Source organism: Eubalaena glacialis, chromosome 8 (assembly GCF_028564815.1).
Source record: "Eubalaena glacialis isolate mEubGla1 chromosome 8, mEubGla1.1.hap2.+ XY, whole genome shotgun sequence".
Taxonomy (NCBI): Eukaryota; Metazoa; Chordata; class Mammalia; order Artiodactyla; family Balaenidae; genus Eubalaena; species Eubalaena glacialis.
The window spans coordinates 63,113,531-63,140,103 of NC_083723.1; the positions used below are offsets into that span (position 1 = coordinate 63,113,531).

The following is a 26,573-nucleotide window of genomic DNA, read 5'->3' on the forward strand; positions in this document are numbered from 1 at the left end:
GGTAGCTGCAGTTCATAGCTGTTACTCGTGTTCCATTGGAAATAAAATGTCTAATGGGGGGGATTGTGACTAGTTTAATGTAATATAAGATTCATCAAACAGTTATTGCCATGTTTGGCCTACATGTGAATTAACAAAGAGTGAATTTCACACAATATGTGTAGGTATTAAGATGTATGTTTAAATTTAAGTCACAAATGAACCAATTCATATGTATGAACTAACCTTAAATATGTAGGTATGTTCCATACACACATAGATTTTCTAATTTTAATCTCCAAACACACTGCTTACCCATACATTTGCCTTCCCAAATTAATCTAAATTTGTTCATCACAATAAAAGTAAATTATAGAGAAAATAAAAATAACTTTTGAATAAATAGATTAAGGGCCAAGAAAGTGGAGAATTAAATTGCATAGAAAGTACTCCAAAAGAATGTTGATTTTTCCCCCAAAGAAAAATTGCTGAACTTGCCCTTAAATACAACTGAAGGTGAATAATATACTGCACTGCTGCCATCTACTGGTAATCGAGTTTCTCTGTCCTAGTGAATATTTCCAAAGAAGAAAATGCATGACCCCGATTAAACAGAATAACTGAAATGTAATGTTTATAATACAACAGAATATTGTTCTACAAGTTTTGAAATCTTGAATTTCCAATAGTAAATTTAAATTTTAATAAATTTTTATCCATGATTCAAATAAATTCTGCACATTTTCATACCTTTAGTGTGTATGTGAACAGCCAGATTTTAAAATTAAAATGAGCTATGTTTGCCTTAGCATTTTTTAAATAGTGAATTTGCAGCAGTTCAAATTGGTTGTACCAAGTTGTCTTTGCTTAAAAACTCTTTAACCTAAGCCATTTCTCTGTCACTCTGATGTAATCTAATGCAGAGTATGATAAGGACATCTGAGTATTTGTTATCAGCCTACTGGTGGTATATTGAGACATGAACAATGGAAAAATCAAAGCTAAAACAAGAAATAATAGATTCCTGAATCTTTGACTTTGAGCACAAATGTTCTACATTAAAAAATAGAAACTCCTAGGGATTTATTTGTTAGTAAAATGTTAGGAAAGTAAAGAATATGCAAAGGTTTGTGTAAGTGTTGAAAATTGTAAACCATATAGATTTTTACTGCAATTATACGTTCCTCAGTAATTACATCGTACTTTGCCTTGAAAATGATCTCTGAGGTTCCATTTTCCAACTGAGGAAGCAAATCCCCATTTCCTCAGAAATATGGGTGGATGGATGGATTAAAATCAATATATCAGTCAGTCAGTCAATCAATCTATAGATAGTCCACTCACAATTTGAACCACAAGATATTTGCAGTCATATATTGATTCCCCATGATACGTATTTTGACGTCTACTCAGTTTTCTAAGATTTCTTCATCCTGCCCATCAAATCCTTTCCTTAACTTGCTGTTTGCAATACTCATTTGTGTATCTTAATTTTAAACAGTAACAAGGAGTTGGTTTTTCTCTTTCAAGGTCTAAGAAAGATGTTCTAATCATTTACCAAAAAAAAAAAAACCTTTTATATATGGATAATATTTGAAACTTAGAACCTGAGTTCTTCTCATCAAATATACTGACATTTTAACTTGTCTTTGTTTCTCTCTCTTTTCTTCATTCCTGGTGAACACTACTCCAGGCCCAGGTAAGAACTTTTAAACTTCATCATTCATAATAGAGTGCTGTTTGTTTTCATTTTACTCCTGACATCAGAGAATGTATTTCTTTTCCTGCTATTTCTTTTCTTTTATAGGGAAAAACATGTTTTCCATAAAATTTTTCTTCTGCAGCTATTCCCTTTGTTTTCCTAGCATATTACATGTGTTTTCTCATTTTAATATCAGGGCCTAAGGTACAGTGATAGCAGAGAACAAGCATAATACACCACCCTTGAAAAGGCAATGACACCTCCTGTTAATGGTCGCATGCTTCTCAGAGAGGGAGAGGGAGAGGGAGAGGCAGGTGGGCTCAAAGCGGTAGCAGGAGGTGGCTCTGAACTGATTTGTATTCAGTCCAGTGTAGGAGATTAAAATGAAAGCCATCAAAGGATTAGGAAAGGTGGCATTTCCCCTTCAGTTGTTCCCTTCCCCACAACTTGTAGGGTAATATTTTACTAAATACTAAAATAGTATTTAGTCCTATTTTAATACAGCACCCAATGTGAAGGTGATAACTTATGACAGTAATTACAGATTCTCACTCCAACAGTGCACACTTTTTATTCCTATGTGGAATAGGTCAACTTTATTCACTTTACTTGGATGTTTAGTAAAACTAAAATTTGCACAGAAGAATGGCTCCAAAGGACTATTTAAATCTATATTTTCTGGAATTAAATAGTTATATAAAATATTCATGTAGTTTGTGTGTGTGTGTGTGTGTAAAATAGGAAATAAGAGTTATCATAGATTTTGAAATGACTTTAAGAGACAATTTTCTTTAATGGTTGAGTCAGCTCTGTTGCAGTGGATTATGGTCCTTTTTTTCATTTATTTAGTCATTCTTCTTTCTCACTGAGAAAAGAGCATAACTGGTTCATTGTGCTAAAAATCCTGAAACAACCAACCACACCACCCCAGACCTGGGTCTGCAAGCCTTTATGGGCACCAGAGCAGAGACAATTTGCTTTGTTTTATGTGGCCCTCACTGCTTAGTACCTGTGTAATATGAGACCAATTTCAGACCTTGCTTCCAAGGTTTAGTTAGTTTTAAGATAGCTTTATTTCATATTATTTATCTTCTAATTTAGTTTCATATATGGAACACACACACAAAATTCTTATTGGTATACATACTTATTTGGAAAACAGGCCAAATTATACTTATTTGAAAACAGCTACTTTTATATGCTTACTTAATTCATTAATTCTTTTATTCATTTATTCATCTTACTCAACAAATCTCTATAGAATGCCTGACATATGAGCACCCTGGGCTAAGTATTGAAGACATATGAAACTGTGAACAGGACATCTGGCCCAGGAAATTACAATACTGTGTGGTAAGGGTCAGTCTAGGAAAGTACGGAATGTGTCTGATGTGGTCCATGAGGTCCAGTCTCCAGCTGCAATGTGATAGAGGAGCAGCATGATACAACACAGTTAGCCGTTCCCTTCACTGCTAGAACTCTCAAGAGATCCTCTATATTCCTGTTTTAGAATAATGAACAGTAAAGGAAAGGCTTCAGAGTAGCTAAACAAGAATATCATGATAACTGTGCTATGAAGTGTTCCCACTCACCTCATGGGGTTCCGTGAGGTGAGGTCATTGAGAACCGTGTGTGTTTCAGGTGTATGAGGTCGTCCCTTGCCACAGTGACTGCAGCCAGTACATATGGGTTACAGAGCCATGGAGCATCTGCAAGGTGACCTTTGTGAACATGCGGGACAACTGTGGAGAGGGCGTGCAAACCCGAAAAGTGAGGTAAGGCCAAGCCTAGTAACAGAGAAGCAAAGGCACAGCCACCTCCCGATTTCTCATGTGCCAACATGAGCTTGCCCTCCTCCCAATCTCCTGAATGAAACTGTCTTCAATTTTATTTTTATGGAGTCTGTGTTCATAGAAAGCTCTAAAGGAATCTGCTTCCAGCAGCAGTTTATCATCCTCTGCCTTCTGATTTTAGGAAGCTTTGCTTCAAGGTACTCTTGCAGGGAAAGGGCTGCATATTGAATGTGAGGTAAATGAATGCAGATTTTCCAACCCCAGTAACTTCTTCCTTAAAGGTCAAATATATTTCTAACTGTATCTTAGTGATAATCTTTTGTAAACTCTTTATCCTTTGTATCAAACTGGCTATCTTTTGAATACTCTCATCTGCTCTAGGAAGCCTTCCCTAAACCCCCCGCTGGCTCGTGCCTCTCATTTGTTCTCAGAACCACACTGTCCGGTAGGGTAGCCACTAGCCACGTGTGACTATTTCACTTTAAATCTATTAAAATTAAATAAAATGCATTTCCTCGGTCACACTAGACACATTCTAAGTGCTCGATAGCCAGAGGTGGCTAGTGGCAATTCTGTGAGACAGCACAGTATTTACATTGTCATAGAAAGCTCTACTGAGCAGCCTTGTTCTATAATACCCCACATACCCCTCACTGTTTTGAAAGATCCATCTACATGTCTGTCCCGTTTATTAAATCCTGTTTCTCCAAACTGAGACCCTGTCATATTCACAGAACTTCCCTAAAACCTAATACAATTAAATTATTGTAATAATTGTAATACGATTAAATTAACTCATTAAATTATCCCTACACCATCTACATATGATCCTGAAGGGTCTCAAACCTGGGAAACAAATATATGAGGCTTTATTATCTCCACTTTACGGAGTAGATTCAGAAGTACTAAGTAATGTGCTGAGAGCACACACCTAGTAAAGGGACAGTTGCATTCAAACTCAAGTCTCTTGTCACTCTTTAACTACAACCAGTTTCTTCTAACTCTGTTGAGTGACACACAGTAAAGAAAAATATGAAAACATCCAAAACCTGAGAACTCCTGTTGTGAAGAATCCCATTCTCACTCATGACATAACTTTTCATGAATTTTAAGATTCCTATTTCTTAATCTGTTTCAATAGGAAAGTAGAACAAGTTATCGTTTATATCATAAAACCTTGGCACACTATGTAAAACATTTCTTCCAGTAAAAATAGTCTCTATCTCTTTTTTCAAAAGCCCATCTGAACTCTCAAGTTATTTTACGGAGTAACTTTTAAAGGTGGATGAGGTGGGTGGAGGTAATGAGTTAATAGGGAAACAGGGAAGAAAAAGACAGAGATTCTGTTTTCCACCAATCTTCTGCCAAATTTAAAATTTCTCTTTCAACTATAAAAATATTTTTCTTATATTAAAAATTTGATCAGGTTGTGTTTTTTGTTAGTAGAAAAATTATAATAAAGAACTTCTTTCGGCTTTCCCTTCGGCTATCTGTGTATATGTTGCTTCTTTTTGCTTTGTGAATAGGTATTCTCAACATTTCCAAACACATCTTAAACAAAGTAACTTTTCTGGTCAACTTATTTTTCCAGTAAACATTTTTAATGCAAACAGAGAAAAGAGAAGATCAGTATTGATTGGAATTTCTGATTGTGTAATAATGTTTCTTTCTTGATTCAGTAGTATACCTCCCAGACCTTACCCTCTGCTAATTAAGGTCAAATGTCCTGTTAGATGCAAGCATTGGGTGACATTTCAGGACAGAAGAGTCTATAAGAGAGCAGGTTTCAAAATATCTCATTCTTTCTCTTTTAGGATGGTGTGACATATCAAAGACTGAGTAATAGTAGCGGTTTGCCCTGCTGGGAAGGAATATTTTTTCACTAACATTTTTGTAGAATTGCCAGCACATGATGATAATAAAAACCAAACAGATTTGGTTATTTCTATTGTTGCTTTTGAATTTTCTGCAGGCAATGCACCCCCTTATTGCTACAACTGTGGCGGGCATCTGGGCCCACCCTTGGCCTCCAACTTGGTGGTGGTTTTCTAAAATAGTTCAGTATTCTCACAGCATAATCCCTTCTCCTATGGAAAGGAGAAAAGGCCAGGAATTTGAAGAAAGCAAATGAACTTAAAGTGCTTTCCTTTGGGCTCAAGACTTGGTCCAAATATTTATTCTATTCTACAGTGATAAAAATATCATTAATACCAACTCAAATAAATAAAACATAAATAATCTGAATGTCAACAAGAAGGGTTTTTTAGCAATTGTGGCACATTCAAATGATGGAATTCAAAGGTAATCATTAAAAATTATGTCTTAGAAACACAGTTAATAACACAAAAAGATTTTTATAATGTATTGTTGATGTTTTTCCTAAATGGTACAGATAGTAGGTGAAGTTTGCTCCTATTTAATGAAATGAAAATATAGGTTTAAATATAGTGGTCTGTTAAGAGTGGTTATTTCTGATAGAATATAGTGAATTTTTATTATTTCTTGTGATTTTCCTAAAATGAATCTATTACCTGTATAATAAAAATTGAAGGAAAAGAAATACCTTTGAAAACAAAGTTTTATGCACATAACTACTTAATAGAGTATTGAACATCTGTCCTTAACTTTGAATCAACAGGTAATTTTGCAAGTTAATCCTTGTACATCATGTCAGGGCCTCACATTAATGTAATCTTTTCTTAGCAGCAAATCCAACTTTGGAGATTGAACTGTCCCGTCTGCTCCATGTCCTCTCATAGCTGCTGTCAACAGAACATTTTTAAAATGCCACTGAAGCTAGAACTTTTTTCCTGGGAAACTAAAATTCTCCCAGCGAAATTTATAATTTATTTTTTTCGTTCAACAATGAAACTATATAAATGTCTGTCTACATTTGCATATTTTTGTGATTACTTTTTATATATTTATTCAATATCAAAAAAATGCAGAGGTGGGTATTTGTGTGGATATTTTTCCAGGTTACAAACCCAGTTAAGACATAACCAACAGCTTAGTTTTCCAGTCTTTGAATGCGTTCCACAGGAAAACCACATTTCTCTTAAAATTAGCAGCACTGTATAGAAACGTGATTCTGCAGACGAGATTTGTGAAGATGCAATGTCCCTACTGATTGTAAATCCCTGAGAAAAGTTGACATTCCAGGTATAACTGGTAATGTAATACAACCAACAGTTTAAAACATTGCAATGGGTTTGAGAGGCTTAAGAGCTCAAGCCTTCCTTTTCATCTCCTGCAATGCAGTTCTCTTCCCAAACCTATTAATTTGGTTGACCTTCTCTGAGTTACAAATGAGGGATAAAGTTTTTCTCTTCTATTCAAAAAGTGCCTTGAGAGATTATTAACTACAGTAAAAGTTAAGTCTGGTACTAGCCACATTAATTAGATTCCCAAGAGATGACTAAGGAGCCCTTTATGACTGCTTACAATACAATGAAATGTAATAAAATGTTTGAATTTGTTCTGTTAAAAAGAAAACTAATAATAAAAAAGGTCAAGATATAGGAAGATCCCAACAACCATGTTTAGAGAATTTGTGCTATTATTCTTATGATTGTCTCTTCACTTCTGCCTTTCTTTTAAGGTTATCAGCAGATGGGAAGCTAAAATTACTTTTGAAATGACAAAACAACTTGATAAATGCCATCAATTACTTTCTCAAAACCACTTAACTGAAATCTCTCCCTAGGAGATTTCGGCGTGCCTTGTCTTCCATCATATATGAATCTGCCTTCTCCATGGAATTCACCATTTTCCTCAGAAGAAAAACATGCATTATATTCCAAAATTGTAACCCATCTATGAATATCTTTGGTGAACTCATTAGTTTCTGCATCATATATGGGTGTAAATGACCCTCTCCTTTAAGAGGAAGACACATAGTTTATGTACACAGAGTGTATACACAGTGGCTATAACTTTAAAAGATTATGATGATACATGCAAGCATAGATTTTTAAATCATAAGCTATACAACTATGTATGGGAGGCAGAGATCCTTTTACGTCTTTATGTTTGGAGAATTTTATTCATTAAATTCAAAGCTTCCCATCCCCCACCTCCATGGTGATGTCTTATGAAAAACCTTGTACCTTAACGGGTTGGCTATTGTTCAATTGTCCCAGTTCCTTCACTGATAGGTATGTTTTCTTCTAGATGCATGCAGAACACGGCGGATGGCCCTTCTGACCATGTAGAGGATTACCTCTGTGACCCAGAAGAGATGCCTCTGGGCTCTAGAGAGTGCAAATTACCATGTCCCGAGGATTGTGTGATAACTGAATGGGGTCCGTGGACCCGATGCACTTTGGTGAGACAATTAACCATTTATTAATGTAGAATTTGCTTAATTCCTTACCACTAAAGCTTTAAAAATGTTAAGAAAATAATAGCTTGGTTACTAAATTAGTTACTAAATTAGTTACCAAAGCAAGGCGTATTTTTGGCTACTTCATTCTTAGGACTGTGCCATTTAAAATCAGCAATGTTTGGACTCACACTGGAACAGCTCAACCTCTTGCAAGCTTTATGCTCCTCCACCATCCTCCTAAACCCAGCACAAAATGCCTTTTTTTTTTTTTTTTTTTTTTTGGCTGCGTTGGGTCTTCATTGCTGCTTGTGGACTTTCTCTAGTTGCAGCGAGCAGGGGCTACTCTTCGTTGCGGTGCGTGGGCTTCTCATCGCGGTGGCTTCTCTTGTTGCGGAGCACGGGCTCTAGGCACGCGGGCTTCAGTAGTTGTGGCTTGCAGGCTGAGTAGTTGTGGCTCACGGGCTCTAGGCGCACAGGCTTCAGTAGTTGTGGCTCGTGGGATCTAGAGCGCAGGCTCAATAGTTGTGGCACACGGGCTTAGTTGCTCCATGGCATGTGGGATCTTCCCAGACCAGAGTTCGAACCCGTGTCCCCTGCATTGGCAGGAGGATTCTTAACCACTGCACCACCAGGGAAGTCCCAAAATGCCTTTACATTTGCTTTTGAATTCACAGCATGTTAAAAACTGCAGTGGTGATAATGATTCCCTCCAGGTAAAGGGAAAAAGAATGAAAATCTAGTAAAAATACTTTAATGGTGTCAGGTTATTATCATCCCTTGCTTTTTGCCCAATCCATTTTAAATTGTAGGAATAATCTTTCACACAGTAGGGGTATGGCAGCAGGAGTATTGACACTAAAACGCAAAAGATCCTGGTAAGAAAGGGAGTAGAAAGAAGAAAGCTGTGCATCAGTGAATCTCTTTCCACACACTGACTCTTGAGTCTCTTTGGGCCTGGAAAGCCAGCTGAGAGTTTCAAATCACACAAAGCTTCTAGATTTCAGCAGCCCGTAGGGCCTCTTCCATGGGACCCTGGGAGGAGAGTCACTTGAAACAGAACTGGCTGATGATGTGGGAAATTTGGCTTATCCTTGTGCACCTTTGTAAAGCTGCACACTTCAGAATGGCATCAAATCATGGAAAAGATACATCTAATGTGGAATTAATTTGCTGAAATATAATATGGGACAGATGCATGTTTTCAAGGAGAAATTAATTTTCTATTTCAGTGTTAACATTATTAAAGATGCTGATTAGCAGCCAACTGATAGAGCAGGAGCAAAACAGGGCTGGCAGTTGACTTGGATACAGGTTAAATTGCAATTAAGAATCAGCTGTTTCACAAGCATATGCAAATGACTTTCTATTCTATTTAATTCCATAGCATCAGATTTGAAGTTACTATTTCTGATCTTAGTAACCAAATGTTTTCAAAACAAGACTGTACCAGTAGGAGAATGGCAACCAGTCTTTTTAATTAGTGCTAAGTTGTGTTTGTGTGCATATATGTGTGCACATTAGGAAAATAAAGGTTGTATATAACTAGTTATTTAAAGTTCACCCTTAAAACCGTTTTTCAGGTCCTGTCAACTATATTAGATAAATAGATAGATTAAAATTTCTGTATTAGTGATCTACAATAATTAATATGAGCATATGTATGTGTTTGTGTATGGATGATGTGATGTATCTATTTTTTTTTTTTAAGTATTTGTTTATTTATTTATTTATTTATTTTTGGCTGTGTTGGGTCTTCGTTTCTGTGCAAGGGCTTTCTCTAGTTGCGGCAAGCGGGGGCCACTCTTCATCGCGGTGCGCGGGCCTCTCACCATCGCGGCCTCTCTTGTTGCGGAGCACAGGCTCCAGACGCGCAGGCTCAGTAATTGTGGCTCACGGGCCCAGTTGCTCCGCGGCATGTGGGATCCTCCCAGACCAGGGCTCGAACCCGTGTCCCCCGCATTGGCAGGCAGACTCTCAACCACTGCGCCACCAGGGAAGCCCTGATGTATCTATTAATATTTGACACATAGGCTCTTTTTCTCCCAGTTTTACTGAGAAATAATTGACAGACATCATTGTATGTTTAAGGCATATAGCATGATGGTTTGATTTACATATATTGTGAAATGATTACCACAATAGGTTCAGTAGCATCCATCTTCTCAAATAGGTATGATGAAAAGAAAAGAAAGAAGAAAAGAATAAAGGAAAAAAATTTTCTGCTTGTGATGAGAACTGTTAAGATTTAGTCTCTTAACAACTTTCCTGTATAACATACAGCAGTGTTAGCTACAGTCATCATGTTGTACATTACATCCCTACTACTTATTATCTTATAACTGGAAATTTGCACCTTTTGACCACTTTCCTCCAATTCTCCCTTCTCTCCTACCCCCACTTCTGGTAACTGTAAGTCTGATCTCTTTTTCTATGAGTTTTGTTTTTTCTTTTGTTTTTTAGATTCCACATATAAGTGAGATCATACAGTATTTGTTTATCTCTGTCTGACATTTCACTTAGCGTAATGCCTTCAGGGTCCACATCCATGTTGTCACAAATTGTAGGAATCCTCATTTTTTATGGCTGAATAATATTCCACTGTATAATTATACTACAACTTATTTATCCATTCATCCATTGATGGACACTTCGGTTTTTTCCATATCTTGGCTATTGTAAATAGTGCTGCAATAAACAAGGGGGTGCAGATATCTTTTCTGGTTAGACACATCTCTTAAGCATTGTCGACTGAAGAAACACACACAGCTTAAAAGTTGCGAGTTAAGCTTTATTCCAGGATCTTACTGAGGATTATAGCCTGGGAGACAACCTTTTAGATAGCTCTGAGGAACTGCTCTGAAAAGGTAAAGGAGGAGCCAGGATAAACAGGAGTTTTTTGCTGGGAAAGAACATACAGTCAGACATCAAAAGATTACTGCTAATCACTAAAACAGACATCTCTAGTTAATGACTTTAGTGCTTTCCTGTGTATAGGAAGATTCAAGAATCTGGGCTCATTGAAATTATTCCTTAGACATGTATCTTAACTATCTTGGGTCAATATCGAAAGCACAGAATGCTACCTCTTTTTCTCCATCCTGTTTCCCTCAGGGCACATCACCTGCAGCAGCTGCAGTGGCTGGTGCCTTGATCATTGTAGAACTGAGACAGCAGGCAACATTCTTTGTGTACTGGAATGGCAGGCAACATTCCCTGTCCCCAGCATCTTAGAGCTAGATGGAACATGAGAAACACATCCACCACCTTGATTTTACAGATGAAGAAACTGAGGTGTTATGAGATTGTTTAAGTTAGCCAGTGTCCCAAAGGTTCTAACTCTTGCTCCAGTGCTCTCCCTAATACATTAGCTCTTGTGTGGCTGAGTATTCACCTTTCTGAGGAGCTATATTATTCTCTGTCAGCCTTGCAATCAAAGCAGTTTCCGGCAAAGGTCAGCGGATCCCATCAGACAACCTGCTGATGAAGGAAGAGCCTGCCCTGATGCTGTTGAGAAGGAACCCTGTAACCTGAACAAAAACTGCTTCCACTATGATTATAATGTAACAGGTACGTGAACAGTCATCTCCTTATAGAGTTAAAGGCCAAATCCCACGTCTGTCAGCTCAGCAGCATTTCCGGAAGTATTGTTCAACTCCATCTGCGTGCCTCTTGGACATGCTGCTTACTCTCCCAGAAATAATTCCGTATTAAATGAAAGAAATATTTATCTGCCTTATTTTTAATAAACATCAAAATAGAGAATGAAATTATCACACAAACATTAGCTCTTAAGGCAGACGGTGAATAGTCTAAGGGTTCCTATTTAAGCCACCCTCCCACTTTCAGAAGGTGCACATAAAAGATATATCTTCCCATGGGTATCAGTTTATTGAAAGATGTCTTTCTTCTTCAGAATGTGTTTAATCACTGTGAATACTGGGACAACAATTCTTTCTGTGGGGGCAGTTCATAGGCATGATTAGTCTGCTGTAAAGACATCAGCAATCTTAAGCTTGCCAAGAAGTGCGTGAAGAGAATATAAACGTTTCAGAGATATAAATATTATCAAAGGTGTAGGTGAAAAAAGATAGATGAGTGTTTTTTAGAAAAAAAGGCTTATTCTAAATTCCATTTTTTCCCCAAACCCTCATCTCATACCATCAAGGCATATACTCTAGGAAAGAAGAGTTTCATGGTTTATATGACTTAGGGCAACACTGAAGCTTATTTTGGAATTTTTCCCAGGTAATTTTCACACCAAAATAAACCCCAGAAACTGTACAGTGACACACAGCAGTCAGACTGGCTTTTTGCTTCTTTTGGTTTTTCTCTTCAGTTTCCTATCATGACACAATGAAATCACAGTTCTCTGGGGCATGCTACGTTACCCTGGAAAGAAAGATAAAAGAATTATTTTGCAAAAGACGTATAATAAAGGGAATTAAATAAACATGGCCAAAGTGATTTTGAAATAAATAAGCGTACATTTTACAGTATGGACAGTAAGTGAAAGACAGTTTATTTGGATATAACTACCTGAAGTACGAGCCATTAAAAGTATGATTATTTTGCTTAAACAAAAATGTTGAAATTTAAATTTCTACTTTCGTTAGGAAAAAAGTTTTTAAATGACATTTGATCTGCAGGCCACAGCCATTTCTACAGTATCACCAAACAGCTAGCTAGCAAGATTGTCAGGGAGACATCTGCCTCAGGAATAGTCCCTGTAGCGACGTGCAACGCCAGCATTTCCATTTGACTCCAGATATGTTCAAAGCCGGGACCCATACGCTCTGCGTGTGGGATGATTGATTGCGGGGCTTAGGAAGCAGTTGTGAATTAAATATGGGATTCAGGTCATCTGAGTATCATTTGAAATCCGGTTCATACATAGCCTTCTGTTCTGATATGCTCCCTTCCTTCCAGACTGGAGTACGTGCCAGCTGAGTGAGAAGGCCGTTTGTGGAAATGGCATGAAAACAAGGATGTTGGATTGTGTTCGAAGTGATGGCAAGTCGGTTAACCTGAAATACTGTGAAGAGGTGAGAGGATGCTGTGTTATGTCTTTGCGAGTAAATTCTTCCCTAATAATTTCAATTCATGCTGAGCCAAGTGACCTGACTGGCGCTTTATGCAGCTCGTTGCCAGCAGATGTTTTCGGCACTATTCAGAGGCTGCTAAACAGTCTCTTGAAAAGAGACACTGTCCAACACTACTGATTTCTACACATAATTTCCTGTATTTTGTTCTGCTTGGAGCCCAAAGGTATGCTAATTAGCCTATTCTGAAGGAGATGCTTGGGGAACAATAAGTAATCAAGGTGAATAAAGGCAATAAATCTTAATCAGACTACTCATCATCTTTTGTAATTTCATATGAATTTTGTGTTGCCTGGGACACCTGCCAAGAGCCATCATTTATTCTCTCTGTTGCAAAACATTGATCGCATGTGGTTTGGTAGCAGATTTTGATATTAGGATCTAATATCCAGCTGTGAGAGTCTAAGACTCAGGTCTGGATAAGAGAGACCTTGAAATTCAAACAAAGGAATAGAGTCTGCCATTAGTGTCTCTTAGGTACAGAGAATTGTAACTGTTAATTCTCTAATTTACAAAAGTAATGTTATCGTTTCTAATATGACCTTAGGAAACGCGAGAAAACATAGCTGTTGTCCTTCGGTAGTTTTCATGAAGCTACACTTTGGGTTTTGACTATTTTGTCTGGTTTCCAGACCAAAAGGGCACCCACATTCCTGACAGATTTTGACTCCTCCTGCATCTGAGGCCACTGGGTTAAACATGAACCAAGATAAGCAACAGCCTCCGTAGACGTGCAACACCCGGGAGGAACTTATAACCTCATTAGGGTTCAGTAGACATGGGACCATGACTTCTGTCTACACATCCTAGGGGTTATTATAAGCTCATGGTAAATTATTCAAACTCCTAAGTGAAAACTCAAGATGGAAATATTTTAATCCATTTGATATCTTTGATATTATCATGTGGACCTAATTTTTTTTTTAATTAATTTATTTATTTATTTTTGGCTGTGTTGGGTCTTCGTTTCTGTGTGAGGGCTTTCTCTAGTTGCGGCGAGCGGGGGCCACTCTTCATCGCGGTGCGCGGGCCTCTCACTGTCGCGGCCTCTCTTGTTGCGGAGCACAGGCTCCAGACGCGCAGGCTCAGTAGTTGTGGCTCACGGGCCCAGTTGCTCTGCGGCATGTGGGATCTTCCCAGACCAGGGCTCGAACCCGTGTGCCCTGCATTGGCAGGCGGACTCTCAACCACTGCGCCACCAGGGAAGCCCTCTGTGGACCTAATTTAACTCTCTGTATCTCTGTCCGTGGGAACAGAGCTCCCAAGTGTGCTGAAAACAAACTGTTGAGTTAATAAATTGCTCTGTCATCTTATAACATAACTTAGTCAATTACTGCTTTAGATTTCATCAGAAATTTTATACCTGAATCAGTTTGGCTTTGAAACTAATAACATCGAAGTGATGTGACCATTATAAAAATAACATTATTATTAATGAACGTTATTATTATAGTCATATACAGGCTGCAGAGCTTTCTGTGGTCTACCTCTAGTTGGTTAATATGTCTCTTTTTTTGCAAATGCACATGTAAGTGTCCTCCTGGGTCAGAATGAGATAACTATTAATAGCTCTGAGAGATTTTAGAAAGCTAAACCCAAATCATACAAGACCAGTTTTTAAATATCTCATGACTACAGGACAAAGATATAAATAGGGCCTTTTATTTCTTAAGTGAAATGTGGGTAAAAACCTGAGAAATAATTTTAAGTATCCAGGAGCCTAGATAAATTTACTTTTATGTACAAATATTATAATATCTGAATACTGTGATGACAGGGGTTCAAATCATAACATTTTAGTAAATGCTGTATTCAGGGAGAGCAGTGCTGCTCTCTGCAGGAATTGGATTAAACAACTCAAATCCCATTTTATCCACCCTAAAAAGCAGTAGACTTAAATAACAGCCCTGAGAAAAGCTGGCTATCTTTTTTAACAGTAGATTGCCTACCTACTAATACATGCGCAAACCCTGAATTGAGTGCAATAGCAGTAGCTAACTCTTGCTGTTTCTCTAACAGCCAAAAAGAAATATGGCATTACTGTCCAACAGAGAGGAAAATTAGGGTTAAATCCATCCAGCATTTATATAGCACTTTTGTCTTTGATGTTTTTCAGACATTAACTCACCGGATACCTAATAACTGGTTTCTCCTTTCCTATTCTTTTATCCCTGAACATATGTTTAGATAAATGATAGATTAGATAGATGATAGGATAGATAGAGAGATAGATAGAGAGATAGAGAGATAGATAGGTAGATAGGTAGATAGGTAGATAGATATAGAGAGAGAGGAGAAAAAGAAGCTACAAGAAATTTAAGAGAAAAAGTAGAACAGAGTTGAAATGTCTTACTACTGGATACCCAAAATATCTGTAAACAGACATCCTTTTTAATCCTCTAGCGAAATAAATAAGCCAGTAGTAGTTGAATTCTGTGATTCAAAACCTTTCTCCATGAAACTATTAGGTACCTTAAATTTAACACATCATTTTTATCGTATCACCTTAAAACTTCTAATCTCCAGTGATTATAAGTGATTTAATTTAATTTTAAATTAAGTGATATGGTAAAAGTTTTCATACCAAATACTCAGCTTTGTCAAGTATTACTGATGGAGAATATAATGAGAGTGTTTACAGAGGGATCTGGTACATAAATCATCGATCTGATCCTCTCTCAGTGCATAACTTAGAGCCAAGAGTTCTACTTGAACCGCAACATAACATTTCAGAAAAATTTTCTTTTGCCTTTTTCTGCTCTATAAATTACACTGTAAACTTACTTTCATGCAGAAATAAAAAAGGTCTTGAAAATCCCCAAGGATTACTAATTTAAAAAATTGCACTTTCCTAACAAGCTCTTAATTTTTCTATTTCAATGCTATTTTGTACCTTTGACTTTTTAAATGTTTGAATATACAGTGGATGAGTTTGAAATCTCATCCTTTTTTAAAGGTAGAATACTTAAATAAGTAATGCTACTTAATGCAATAAAATGCACACCATTATTATCTGATGAGAGACTAATGCCAAAATAACAATTACACCACAGTTAGCTGAGATCAGTTTTAGAAGGGAAAATCTTTTTAAAAAAATAATAAATGTATATAAAATATTCATAATAAAAATTCTAGTGACCCACCCCTCCTTTTGAGAGAGGTAGCTTACTTTAAAACTATATTATATTATTTTAGTACATTATATTTTTGGTTTTGAGTGGCAATTGGTCTTTAACCTCGCTCTTTTTTGTTTGACATGCACATGTAAAAATAAATAATATCCCCAAAATACAATTATATATCTGTATATTGATGATATTCCTGGTTTTTAACTAATAGAAAATATTTGTGCTTATACCTATTTATTCCTTCTTTAGGGAAATTCAACTAATTTGGAGATTAAATCTTCCTTTTTTCATTTTTTATATAAAAAATTCAACAATGTATAAGTCTACTAGTAAATGGGCTCCTCTATTCATCCTGTTCCTTTTGCTCCCACTCTCCTGGATTGAACCACTTTATATTGTTAACAGTTTGGGTCTTTGTCTTGCAGACGTCTTTTTATTTTATTATACATCTTGCTTATTCTTCCTCTCCTCTCCTCTCCTCTCCGCTCCAATCTTGCCCTTCCTTCCTCCTTCCATCAACACTGCACTGTGGTCATGCCTTCCCGTCAGTATAAATAGATCTACCTCTGTCCTTTCAGCTTGGCCTGGAGAAGAACTGGCAGATGAACACATCCTGCGTGGTGGAATGTCCTGTGAACTGTCAGCTTTCTGACTGGTCTCCTTGGTCAGAGTGTTCTCAAACATGTGGCCTCACAGGTTTGTTTGTGCTTTATTTGGCATTAGACTGATAGTCAAGGAATATGAAATAAAATGTCCCCCTTGCTTTAAGTCATATCAGATAATCTGCAGAAAGGTTGCATCCGGGTATCTTTCTTTCCAAAACATCTAAGCCTTACTTGTTCCTCTAATCTCGGGAGAAATGTCTTTGATGCCTTCTCCCAATAAGATGTATGCTTGCACAACTGTAGTGTATCACTGAGGTTGCACTTTTTTTTTCTTAAAGGAAAAATGATCCGAAGAAGAACAGTAACCCAGCCCTTTCAGGGTGATGGAAGACCGTGCCCTGCCCTGATGGAACAGTCTAAGCCTTGCCCAGTGAAGCCCTGTTATCGGTGGCAATACAGCCAGTGGTCTGCATGCCAAGTGCAGGTAACCAATCTCAAGAAGTTGTATGGAAGTGTGTATTCTTTATCTGGAGAGACTTGGTTTCAGAAATATTTTCAGAGCTTACAGATAGCATGTTTCCTGTTAAAGATTTTAGGTACCTTGCCATTTCATAACTGTTTAATTAGTTTCGATAACAAGCACTCCCTGTCCTGTATTTTAAAACCATTTGGAGACTGATTCATTTTAATGAAAATTTATTTGCCTGTCTTTGGCTAGAAAACAAATAAATTGTTCGTGCTATGCTTTATAGCTAATGCCCTATAGGACTTCTTCCCTAGGGTTTCAAATGCTCCTTTAACTGCTCATAAATCAAAACCAATGGTGCAGAGATGACTGTAAGCGATGAGCTAACTAATGAATTATTTTTTTTCCTAATTAGTTATTTCTTCCTCCATTTCAGGATGCCCAGTGTGGCGAAGGGGCCAGAACAAGGAATATTTCTTGTGTAGTGAGTGATGGGTCAGCTGATGATTTCAGCAAGGTGGTGGATGAAGAATTCTGTACTGATATTGAACCCATTATAGATGGTAATAAAAAAGTGGTTCTTGAGGAAACCTGCACCCAGCCTTGCCCAGGTAACAACAGCAAAACAGAATTTGTACTTTGGCCATTCCTTACCAGGACCAGGGTGGAGAAGGGGTTGCATGTATAAGTCTAAGTTAAGAGATGTCAACAGTCTTCTCATTCAGTAATATCTGTGCCAACAGCCAGACACTGTAGTGTGGATGAAGGGGGGCACTGCCTCCTTACTGCCAGGTGGGGGTGAAGTCCAGTTCTCCTACGTGGCCTCTGTTGACACTCACCCCCCCTCAAGTTTTAACTTCTGCAAAGAATGGAAATTAAGGCCTTAGGCTCATGCTTGACAGGGAGAGTATGAAACCTAAAATTCTACCCCTAGATAAATTACCATTCAAGAGTGAGAAAAAATAGTATTATGGAAGAAAATTTTGAATGAAAGAAATTCTGATTCAGTGTTGGACACAGAGGTACAAGCAGGAAAATGTAGAAAGCAAACATTGTGTATCAAGGAGTTTAGAAATAAATACCAGGAAGTGATTAGTTAATGATTAGGAATTTGGGCTTGATGCAGAGGACTTTAGGGTAGATAGAAGGTCAAAATAACCTCAGTGTCAAGCATGACCCTATGGCCTTAAGAAAGATATGGGGGCAACAGTGTATTGGTGGGCTAGAAAAGAACAAGATTGGAAGTGAATTGCCTATCTTTTTTAATTTTCATTTTATACTGGAGTATAGTTGATTGACAATATTGTGTTAGTTTCAGGTGTACAGCATAGTGATTCAGATGTGTGTGTGTGTGTGTGTGTGTGTATGGTCTTTTTCAGATTCTTTTCCCATATAGATTATTACAAAATATAAGTAGAGTTCCTTGTGCTGTACAGTAGGTCCTTGTTGATTATCTATTTTATATATGGTACTATGTATATGTTAATCCCAAACTCCTAATTTATCCCTCCCCCTCACCTTTTTCCTTTGATAACCATAAATTTGTTTTCGATGTCTGTGAGTCTGTTTTGTAAATAACTTCATTTGTATCATTTTTTTAGATTCCACATATAAGTGATATCATATGATATTTGTGCTGCAATGAACATTGGGGTGCATGTATCTTTATGGATTATGGTTTTTCTCTGGATATATGCCCAGGAGTGCTTTTGATGTGCATTTCTCTAATAATTAGCAATGTGGAGTATCTTTTCATGTGCTTCTTGGCCACCTTTATGTCTTCTTTGGAGAAATGTCTTATTTAAATCTTCTTCCCATTCTTTAATTCCGTGTTGTTATTTTTTTTGGGGGGGGGCAGTGTTCATTTGTTTGTTTGTTTGATATTGAGCTGCATGAGCTGTTTATATATTGTGGAGATGAATTACCTTGTCAGTCACATTGTTTGCAAATATTTTCTCCCACTCTGTGGGTTGTCTTTTCGTTTTGTTGATGGCTTCCTTTGCTGTGCAAAAGCTTCTAAGTTTAATTAGGTTCCATTTGTTTATTTTTGTTTTTATTTCCATTACTCTAGGAGGTAGATCCAAAAAGATCTTGCTGTGATTTATGTCATAGTGTTCTGCCTATGTTCTCCTCTACGCATTTTATAGTGTCTGGTCTTACATTTAATCCATTTTGAGTTTATTTTTGTGTATGGTATTTGAGAATGTTCTAATTTCATTCATTTACACATAGCTGTCCGGTTTACCCAGCACCTTATTGAAGAGACTGTCTTTTCTCCATGTATATCCTTGCCTCCTTTGTCATACATTAGTTGACCATAGGTGCGTGGGTTTATTTCTGGGCTTTCTATCCTATTCCATTGATCAATATTTTTGTTTTTGTGCCAGTGCCATACTGGCTTTTTTTCCTCTTTATTTTTTTTTTTAATTTTTATTAGAGTATAGTTGATTTACAATGTTTTGCTAGTTTCTGCTGTACAGCAAAGTGAGTCAGTTAAACATATACATATATCCACTCTTTTTTAGATTCTATTCCCATATAGGTCAGTACAGAGTAGTGAGTAGAGTTCCTGTGCTACACAGTAGGTTCGTATTACTTATCTATTTTATATATAGTAGTGTGTATATGTCAATCCCAATGTCCCAGTTTATCCCCCCCCACTTTCCCTCTGGGTAACTGTAAGTTTGTTTTCTACATCTGTGACTCTATTTCTGTTTTGTAAATAGGTTCATTTGTACCATTTTTTTAGATTCCACATATAAGCGATATCATATATTCGTCTTTCTCTGACTTACTTCACTCAGTATGACGAATCTCTAGGTCTATCCATGTTGCTGCAAATCGCATTATTTTGTTCTTTTTATGGCTGGGTCTCTACAGACAGCGTATATTTGGGTCTTGTTTTTATATCCATTCAGTCCGTCTTTGTCTTTTGGTCACAGCATTTAATCCAAACCACTTCAGACCTAGGGACACATACAGACTGAAAGTGAAGGGATGGAAAAAGATATTCCATGCAAATGGAAATGAAAAGAAAGCTGGAGTAGCAATACTCATATCAGACAAAATAGACTTTAAAATAAAGACTATTACAAGAGACAAAGAAGGACACTACATAATGATCAAGGGATCAATCCAAGAAGATATAACAATTGTAAATATTTATGCACCCAACATAGGAGCACCTCAATATATAAGGCAAATGCTAACAGCCATAAAAGGGGAAATCAACAGTAACAAAATAATAGTGGAGGACTTTAACACCCCACTTAGACCAATGGACAGATCATCCAGACAGAAAATTGATAAGGAAACACAAGCCTTAAATGACACATTAGACCAGATAGACTTAATTGATATTTATAGGATATTCCATCTGAAAGTAGCAGAATACACTTCCTTCTCAAGTGAACATGAAACATTCTCCAGGATAGACCACATCTTGGGTCACAAATCAAGCCTTGGTAAATTTAAGAAAATTGAAAATTTTCCGACCACACGCTATGAGATTAGAAATCAATTACAGGAAAAAAAACTAAAAAACACAAACATGTGGAGGCTAAACAGTATGTTACTAAATAACCAATGAATTACTGAAGAAATCAAAGAAGAAATCAAAAAATACCTAGAGACAAATGACAATGAAAACACAATGATCCAAAACCTATGGGACAGCAAAAGCAGTTCTAAGAGGGAAGTTTATAGCAATACAGTCTTACCTCAGGAAACAAGAAAAATCTCAAATGAATAACCTAACCTTACACCTAAAGCAATTAGAGAAAGAAGAACAAAAAAACCCAAAGGTAGCAGAAGGAAAGAAATCATAAAGATCAGATCAGAAATAAATGAAAAAGAAATGAAGGTAACAATAGCAAAGATCAATAAAACTAAAAGCCGGTTCTTTGAGAAGACAAACAAAATTGATAAACTGTTAGCCAGACTCATCAAGAAAAAAAGGGAAAAGACTCAGATCAATAAAATTAGAAATGAAAAAGAAGTTAAATGGACACCACAGAAATATAAAGGATCATAAGAGACTACTACAAGCAACTCTATGTCAATACAATGGACAACCTGGAAGAAATGGACAAATTCTTAGAAAGGTACAATCTCCCAAGACTGAACCAGGAAGAAATAGAAAATATGAACAGACCAATCACAAGCACTGAAATTGAAACTGTGATGAAAAAACTTCCAACAAACAACAATCCAGGACCAGATGACTTCACAGGCCAATTCTATCAAACATTTAGAGAAGAGTTAAACCTACACTTCTGAAACCCTTCCAAAAAAACTGCAGAGGAAGGAACACTCCCAAGCTCATTCTACAAGGCCACCATCAGCCTGTTACCAAAACGAGACAAAGATATTGCAAAAAAAGAAAATTAAGAATTTTCTTAATTCTGTAATAAAATTAATTAAGAAAATTAAATGTAAGACAGAATACTAAAAACTTAGAGGAAAACATAGGCAGAACACTCTGAGATAAATCACAGCAAAATCTCTTTCGATCTATCTCCTAGAGTAATGGAAATAAAAACAAAAATAAACAAATGGGACCTAAATAAACTTAGAGGCTTTTGCACAGCAAAGGAACCCATCAACAAAACGAAAAGACAACCCACAGAATGGGAGAAAATATTTGCAAACAATGTGACTGACAGGGGATTAATCTCCAAAGTTTAGTAAACAGCTCGTGGAGCTCAAAATCAAAAAAACAAGCAACCGAATCAAAAAATGGGTGGAAGACCTAAATAGACATTTCTCCAAAGAAGACCTACAGATGGCCAGAAGGCACATGAAAAGATGCTCAACATTGTTAAGTATTAGAGAAATGCAAATCAAAACTCCAGTGAGATGTCACCTCACACTAGTCAGAATGGCCATCATCAAAAAATCTACAAACAATAAATGCTGGAGAGGGTGTGGAGAAAAGGGAACCCTCCTACCCTCCTGTTGGTGGGATTGTAAATTGGTACAACCACTATGGAGAACAGTATGGAGGTTCCTTAAAAAACTAAGAATAGAGCTACCATATGACCCAGCAATCCCACTCCTGGGTATATATCCAGAGTAAACTGTGGTTCAAAAGGATACATGCACCCAATGTTCAATGCAGTGCTGTTTACAATAGCCAAGACATGGAAGCAAACTAAATGTCCATCGACAGAGGAACAGATAAAGAAGATGTGGTACATATATACAATGGAATATTACTCAGCCATTAAAAAGAATGAAACAATGCCATTTGCAGCAACATGGATGGACCTAGAGATTATCATACTAAGTGAAGTAAGTCAGACAGAGAAAGAGAAATATCATATGATATCACTTATATGCAGAATCTAAAAAAAATGATACTAATGAACTTATTTACAGAACAGAAACACTCACAGACTTAGAGAACGAACTTATGGTTACCAGGGAGAAAGGCAGGGAGGGATAGATTGGGAGTTTGGGATTGACATGTACACACTACTATAGATAACCAACAAGGACCTACTGTATAGCATAGGGAACTTGGCTCAATATTCTGTAATAACCTAAATGAGAAAAGAATTTGCAAAAGAATGGATACTTGCATGGGTACAACTGAATACTTTGCTGTATTCCTATAACTAACACATCATTGTTTATCAACTAGACTCCAATATAAAATAAAATTTAAAAAAAAAGAAATCTGCGGTAAAGAATGTGAAAAAAAACTGCAAGATCCCATAGTAGCATAGAACAGGGCAATTCACCATTTTAATTAAAGCAATTACAAATCCAGGAGGAGGCTGGTCTTCTCTTGTAAATTACAATCTATTCATTTCCATTCCTCTCTTGCTAGTTTTCTCCAATGATGGGTTTTGAAAGCTAGCAGCATGTGAGCTAATAAGCTTTAAAGAGTAGAATACTGAAGTAGTAAATGCATCTCAGACACTTAATATCTTTGGTAGGGCAGAGTGTAGTTTTATTATTACAATGTTTTATATGGTCAAAATATAAAAATATATTTAGTACAAGTCAATGCCTCACACTTATTTGCTGTCATTAAATCTTTGAAGCTTGACATGGATTATTCTGGAGTGATAATTATATAATCCACAGACTACCATTAAAAGATGTATTGAGTTTTGTGTCAAAATACACTATGTCAAGTGATACAAGCACAGAGATAAAGCCTATTAGTAAAAAGGTATATTTTACTTCCATGTAGTTTGCAGTCACTGAGGTGAAGTTACACTACATTCATATTGACAGGAGTTTCTCTAGCTTATTTTTAATAGTTTATCTTGCATAACTAAAAACTGAGTAAGCCAAAAATAGCATTTCCTAGGGCATATAAATATTTATAAAACTTTCTTTGACTACTTAAAAATTCTTCTTAGTTTCTTTTTCCTTAGCACTTCCAAAACTTACTAGAATTTTCTTCATTTTAGGATGACATTAGACAGAGTAATAATGACACACTATAGTAAAGGTGTAAAAAGATCACTCCACTTTAGTATTATACATGTATCTGTCAGTCAGTAATTCATGTCTTTCCAGGATTTCTTAATCCTGGCACAAGAAGTTTTTTCATTAATCAGATCTCCAGGTAACTTTGTGCTAACATTAGACATCTTCAGTATAATATAAGGCAATATAAATTATTCATGTGATATGGCTGGAATAATTAAAGTGATAAGAATCCCTTATGGATTTGTGTTTATCAAAATGTACTGCATCCTCTGAACAGTATCACCAAGCAGTCAGTCCTGAAGAATGAATGAGTATACGAGAAAGGTGTATTTCATTAAATCTTCCCTGTTCTGAAAATGGTTGAAGATGAACACGATATACTATGGCCCAACAATTCCTATATAACTGTAACTATTTTCTAGTTATATACCCAAAGAGAAATGCATATATAAGTTCACCAAAAGACTCATACTAAAATGTTCACAGCAGCAGTATTCATAATAGGAAAAATTTACAACTCTCCACATGCCCATCAATAGTAGAATCGAAATGTAAATAGTGGTATGTTTATAAATAAAGCACAGCAGTAAAAATGAGCAAGTTAGAGCAACATAAATATGTGATGGTTCTCAAAACATAAATGAGTGAAAGAAACCAGACATTAAAAAAAGTACATATGGTTCTATTCCATGTATAACATGAGGAGGGTTTCTGAGATTCTGAGAATGCTCTGTTGCTTGATTTGGAGGTTGGTTACATGGGTATTTAATCAGACTGTGAAAATTCAGCTATCTGTGCATTTATGATGTGTCATCATTTTGCATGTATATTACTCTTCAATAAATAATTGAAAAAAAGGGAGGAAGTTGACTGAAGATGAAGATCAGAGGAAATTGTGTTCATTATTGCCACTACTGCAGCTGCTTGGTTAGCTGTCTCACCTCCACAACTTTGGGAAGAAACAGAAACCAAGCATAAATACCAGCTTTCTCAGCCTTGGACTTCAAGCTCTTTGAAATTTTGAACACCTAGAAGACAAGTCCTATGTATATTTACAAGTACCAAGTGCTTAATAAACCCCTTTATGATGATAATGACAAGAGTGATAGTAGCAGGTTTTAATCAAGTATTGTTGTCACTTAAGAGAAGGGAAATCATGATGGACAAGCTCCTTCAAACCATAGTTTACCTTTGATATCATTAAGCAACACATATGCTATACTCAGTAACATCCACTCAGAAAATAACACTATTAATACAAACTTACAAAACCACATACAAACTTGCAAATATTAAATACTTATACAAATCTTACAAATATCATGAATGACTGGCATACCTAAAAACATTGCTTAGTCGGGTTAAACATAAAATGATTATCTGGCTGGCTATTCTTTATGGGTATGGGTATAAACTACAAACCTGTGTTTTGCAGGTGACTGTTATTTGAAGGAGTGGTCTTCCTGGAGCCTGTGTCAGCTGACCTGTGTGAATGGTGAGGACCTAGGTTTTGGTGGAATACAGGTCCGTTCCAGAGCGGTGATTATACAAGAGCTAGAGAATCAACATCTGTGCCCAGAGCAGATGTTAGAAACAAAATCATGTGATGGTGAGTGCTACCATTCATAAAATCTATTTATTTTAGTTTTTTGTTGATAAGCAAAAGTATAAGATATAAAATTTTCTGTTAAATAAGCAAATTTGCTAAGATATCACTTAAAGTTGAGAATTGAGTTCAGGGTATGATTCTGAATTCTAAATATTTAGAGAATAAAAGTCTTGCCACCCTTCATAAATGAAATATTGTAAAAATATTTCCAAGTTTTATGAGCTAAAGAAGGCTGAGATCATTAGGAGCACGTTATTTGTACACCTGTAGCAACCCTGATGATGTGTGAATCTAAGAACATCCTCAATTTATTTAAATCAAAAGAAAGAAAGAAAAATTACAAAGCAACAGCAAAATGAGATATTTTACTATATTCTCGGAAATTGATAAATCTAAGTATTGGTAAGGATTAGTCTGAATTTGACATACAGCATATATAAAAATACATCTTTATATGTCTGTGTGTATATGTGTACATACACATAGAGCCATGCACCCAATATAAGCAATAGATGACATTCACAAGAACCACAGAGCATTAAAATGTTCTAGTTTGGGAACACAGAAGAAATCTAAATGAAAAAAAAAGAATTGTTATCTAGTGGAGAATGTCTTGCTCAACAAACAACCCTCTCATTCCTGCTTGTGTTCTGAAGCAATTGAGTATGACATATATTAGCAAACAGGAGCCAAAATAACATCTATATTACTGAAAAGTTGAAGAAAGCTTAGAATGTTGGAGAACAGTGCTTAGAATGAAAGCCAATTGAGCTAGATGCCTTAACCCAAGAATTATAGAATTATCCACCTTCTTAGTTAAGTCTTCCCAAATTTACCAACCAGATAAAACATTTCATATTCCTGGGTACGTAAAGGAGAGAAAGGTCAGAGGTTACAATAAATGAAATAATTCCCAAGAAAAGAAAAAGAATTGTTTACCCTGAAATGACAATGAAGTAAAATTAGGAATCAGTAACAATTGCAAAGAAATTCTCCCCATGCCCACACAGAAGTGAAAACTGAAAGCTACATTTCTAGAGCATTACATATCAAATGTTATGCAGGATGCAGCACAGAAGTACTTAGAAGGGAATTTGAAGCTTTACATTCTTATATAGGAGGGAGAAAAGTTTAATAAGAGCTAGACTTTCAACCCAATTTTTAAAAAAATGGGAAATAGAGTGTATACAGTACTGATAAATACAAATTCAATGAGATAGAAAACAAATAAACAAGATAATCAACAAAACCAATAGCTTGCTTTTTGACCAAACTAACAAAATAGACCACCTCATGCAAAATCAATGAAGAAAAAAAAAGGACAAAATTACTACTACTAATAAAATAGTGTTTAAAAATATAATTCTATGAATAAATTTTGCTAATAAATGTAAAAACTTGACAACAGTTTAGAATGT

General features: G+C 36.3%; 1 protein-coding gene across 1 annotated transcript in view; it reads left to right on the forward strand.

The window, feature by feature from the left end:
- The window catches only part of THSD7A (thrombospondin type 1 domain containing 7A), a 743,356-nt gene that overhangs the window by 702,468 nt on the left and 14,315 nt on the right, over nucleotides 1–26,573 (forward strand). Inside the window, exons 18-26 of the mRNA XM_061198529.1 lie at nucleotides 1,673–1,678; nucleotides 3,323–3,456; nucleotides 7,648–7,801; nucleotides 11,224–11,368; nucleotides 12,728–12,843; nucleotides 16,607–16,724; nucleotides 16,972–17,117; nucleotides 17,536–17,710; nucleotides 24,982–25,155. Of these exons, the coding sequence (XP_061054512.1) occupies nucleotides 1,673–1,678; nucleotides 3,323–3,456; nucleotides 7,648–7,801; nucleotides 11,224–11,368; nucleotides 12,728–12,843; nucleotides 16,607–16,724; nucleotides 16,972–17,117; nucleotides 17,536–17,710; nucleotides 24,982–25,155 (1,168 nt within the window). The remainder of the gene's footprint in view (nucleotides 1–1,672; nucleotides 1,679–3,322; nucleotides 3,457–7,647; nucleotides 7,802–11,223; nucleotides 11,369–12,727; nucleotides 12,844–16,606; nucleotides 16,725–16,971; nucleotides 17,118–17,535; nucleotides 17,711–24,981; nucleotides 25,156–26,573) is intronic.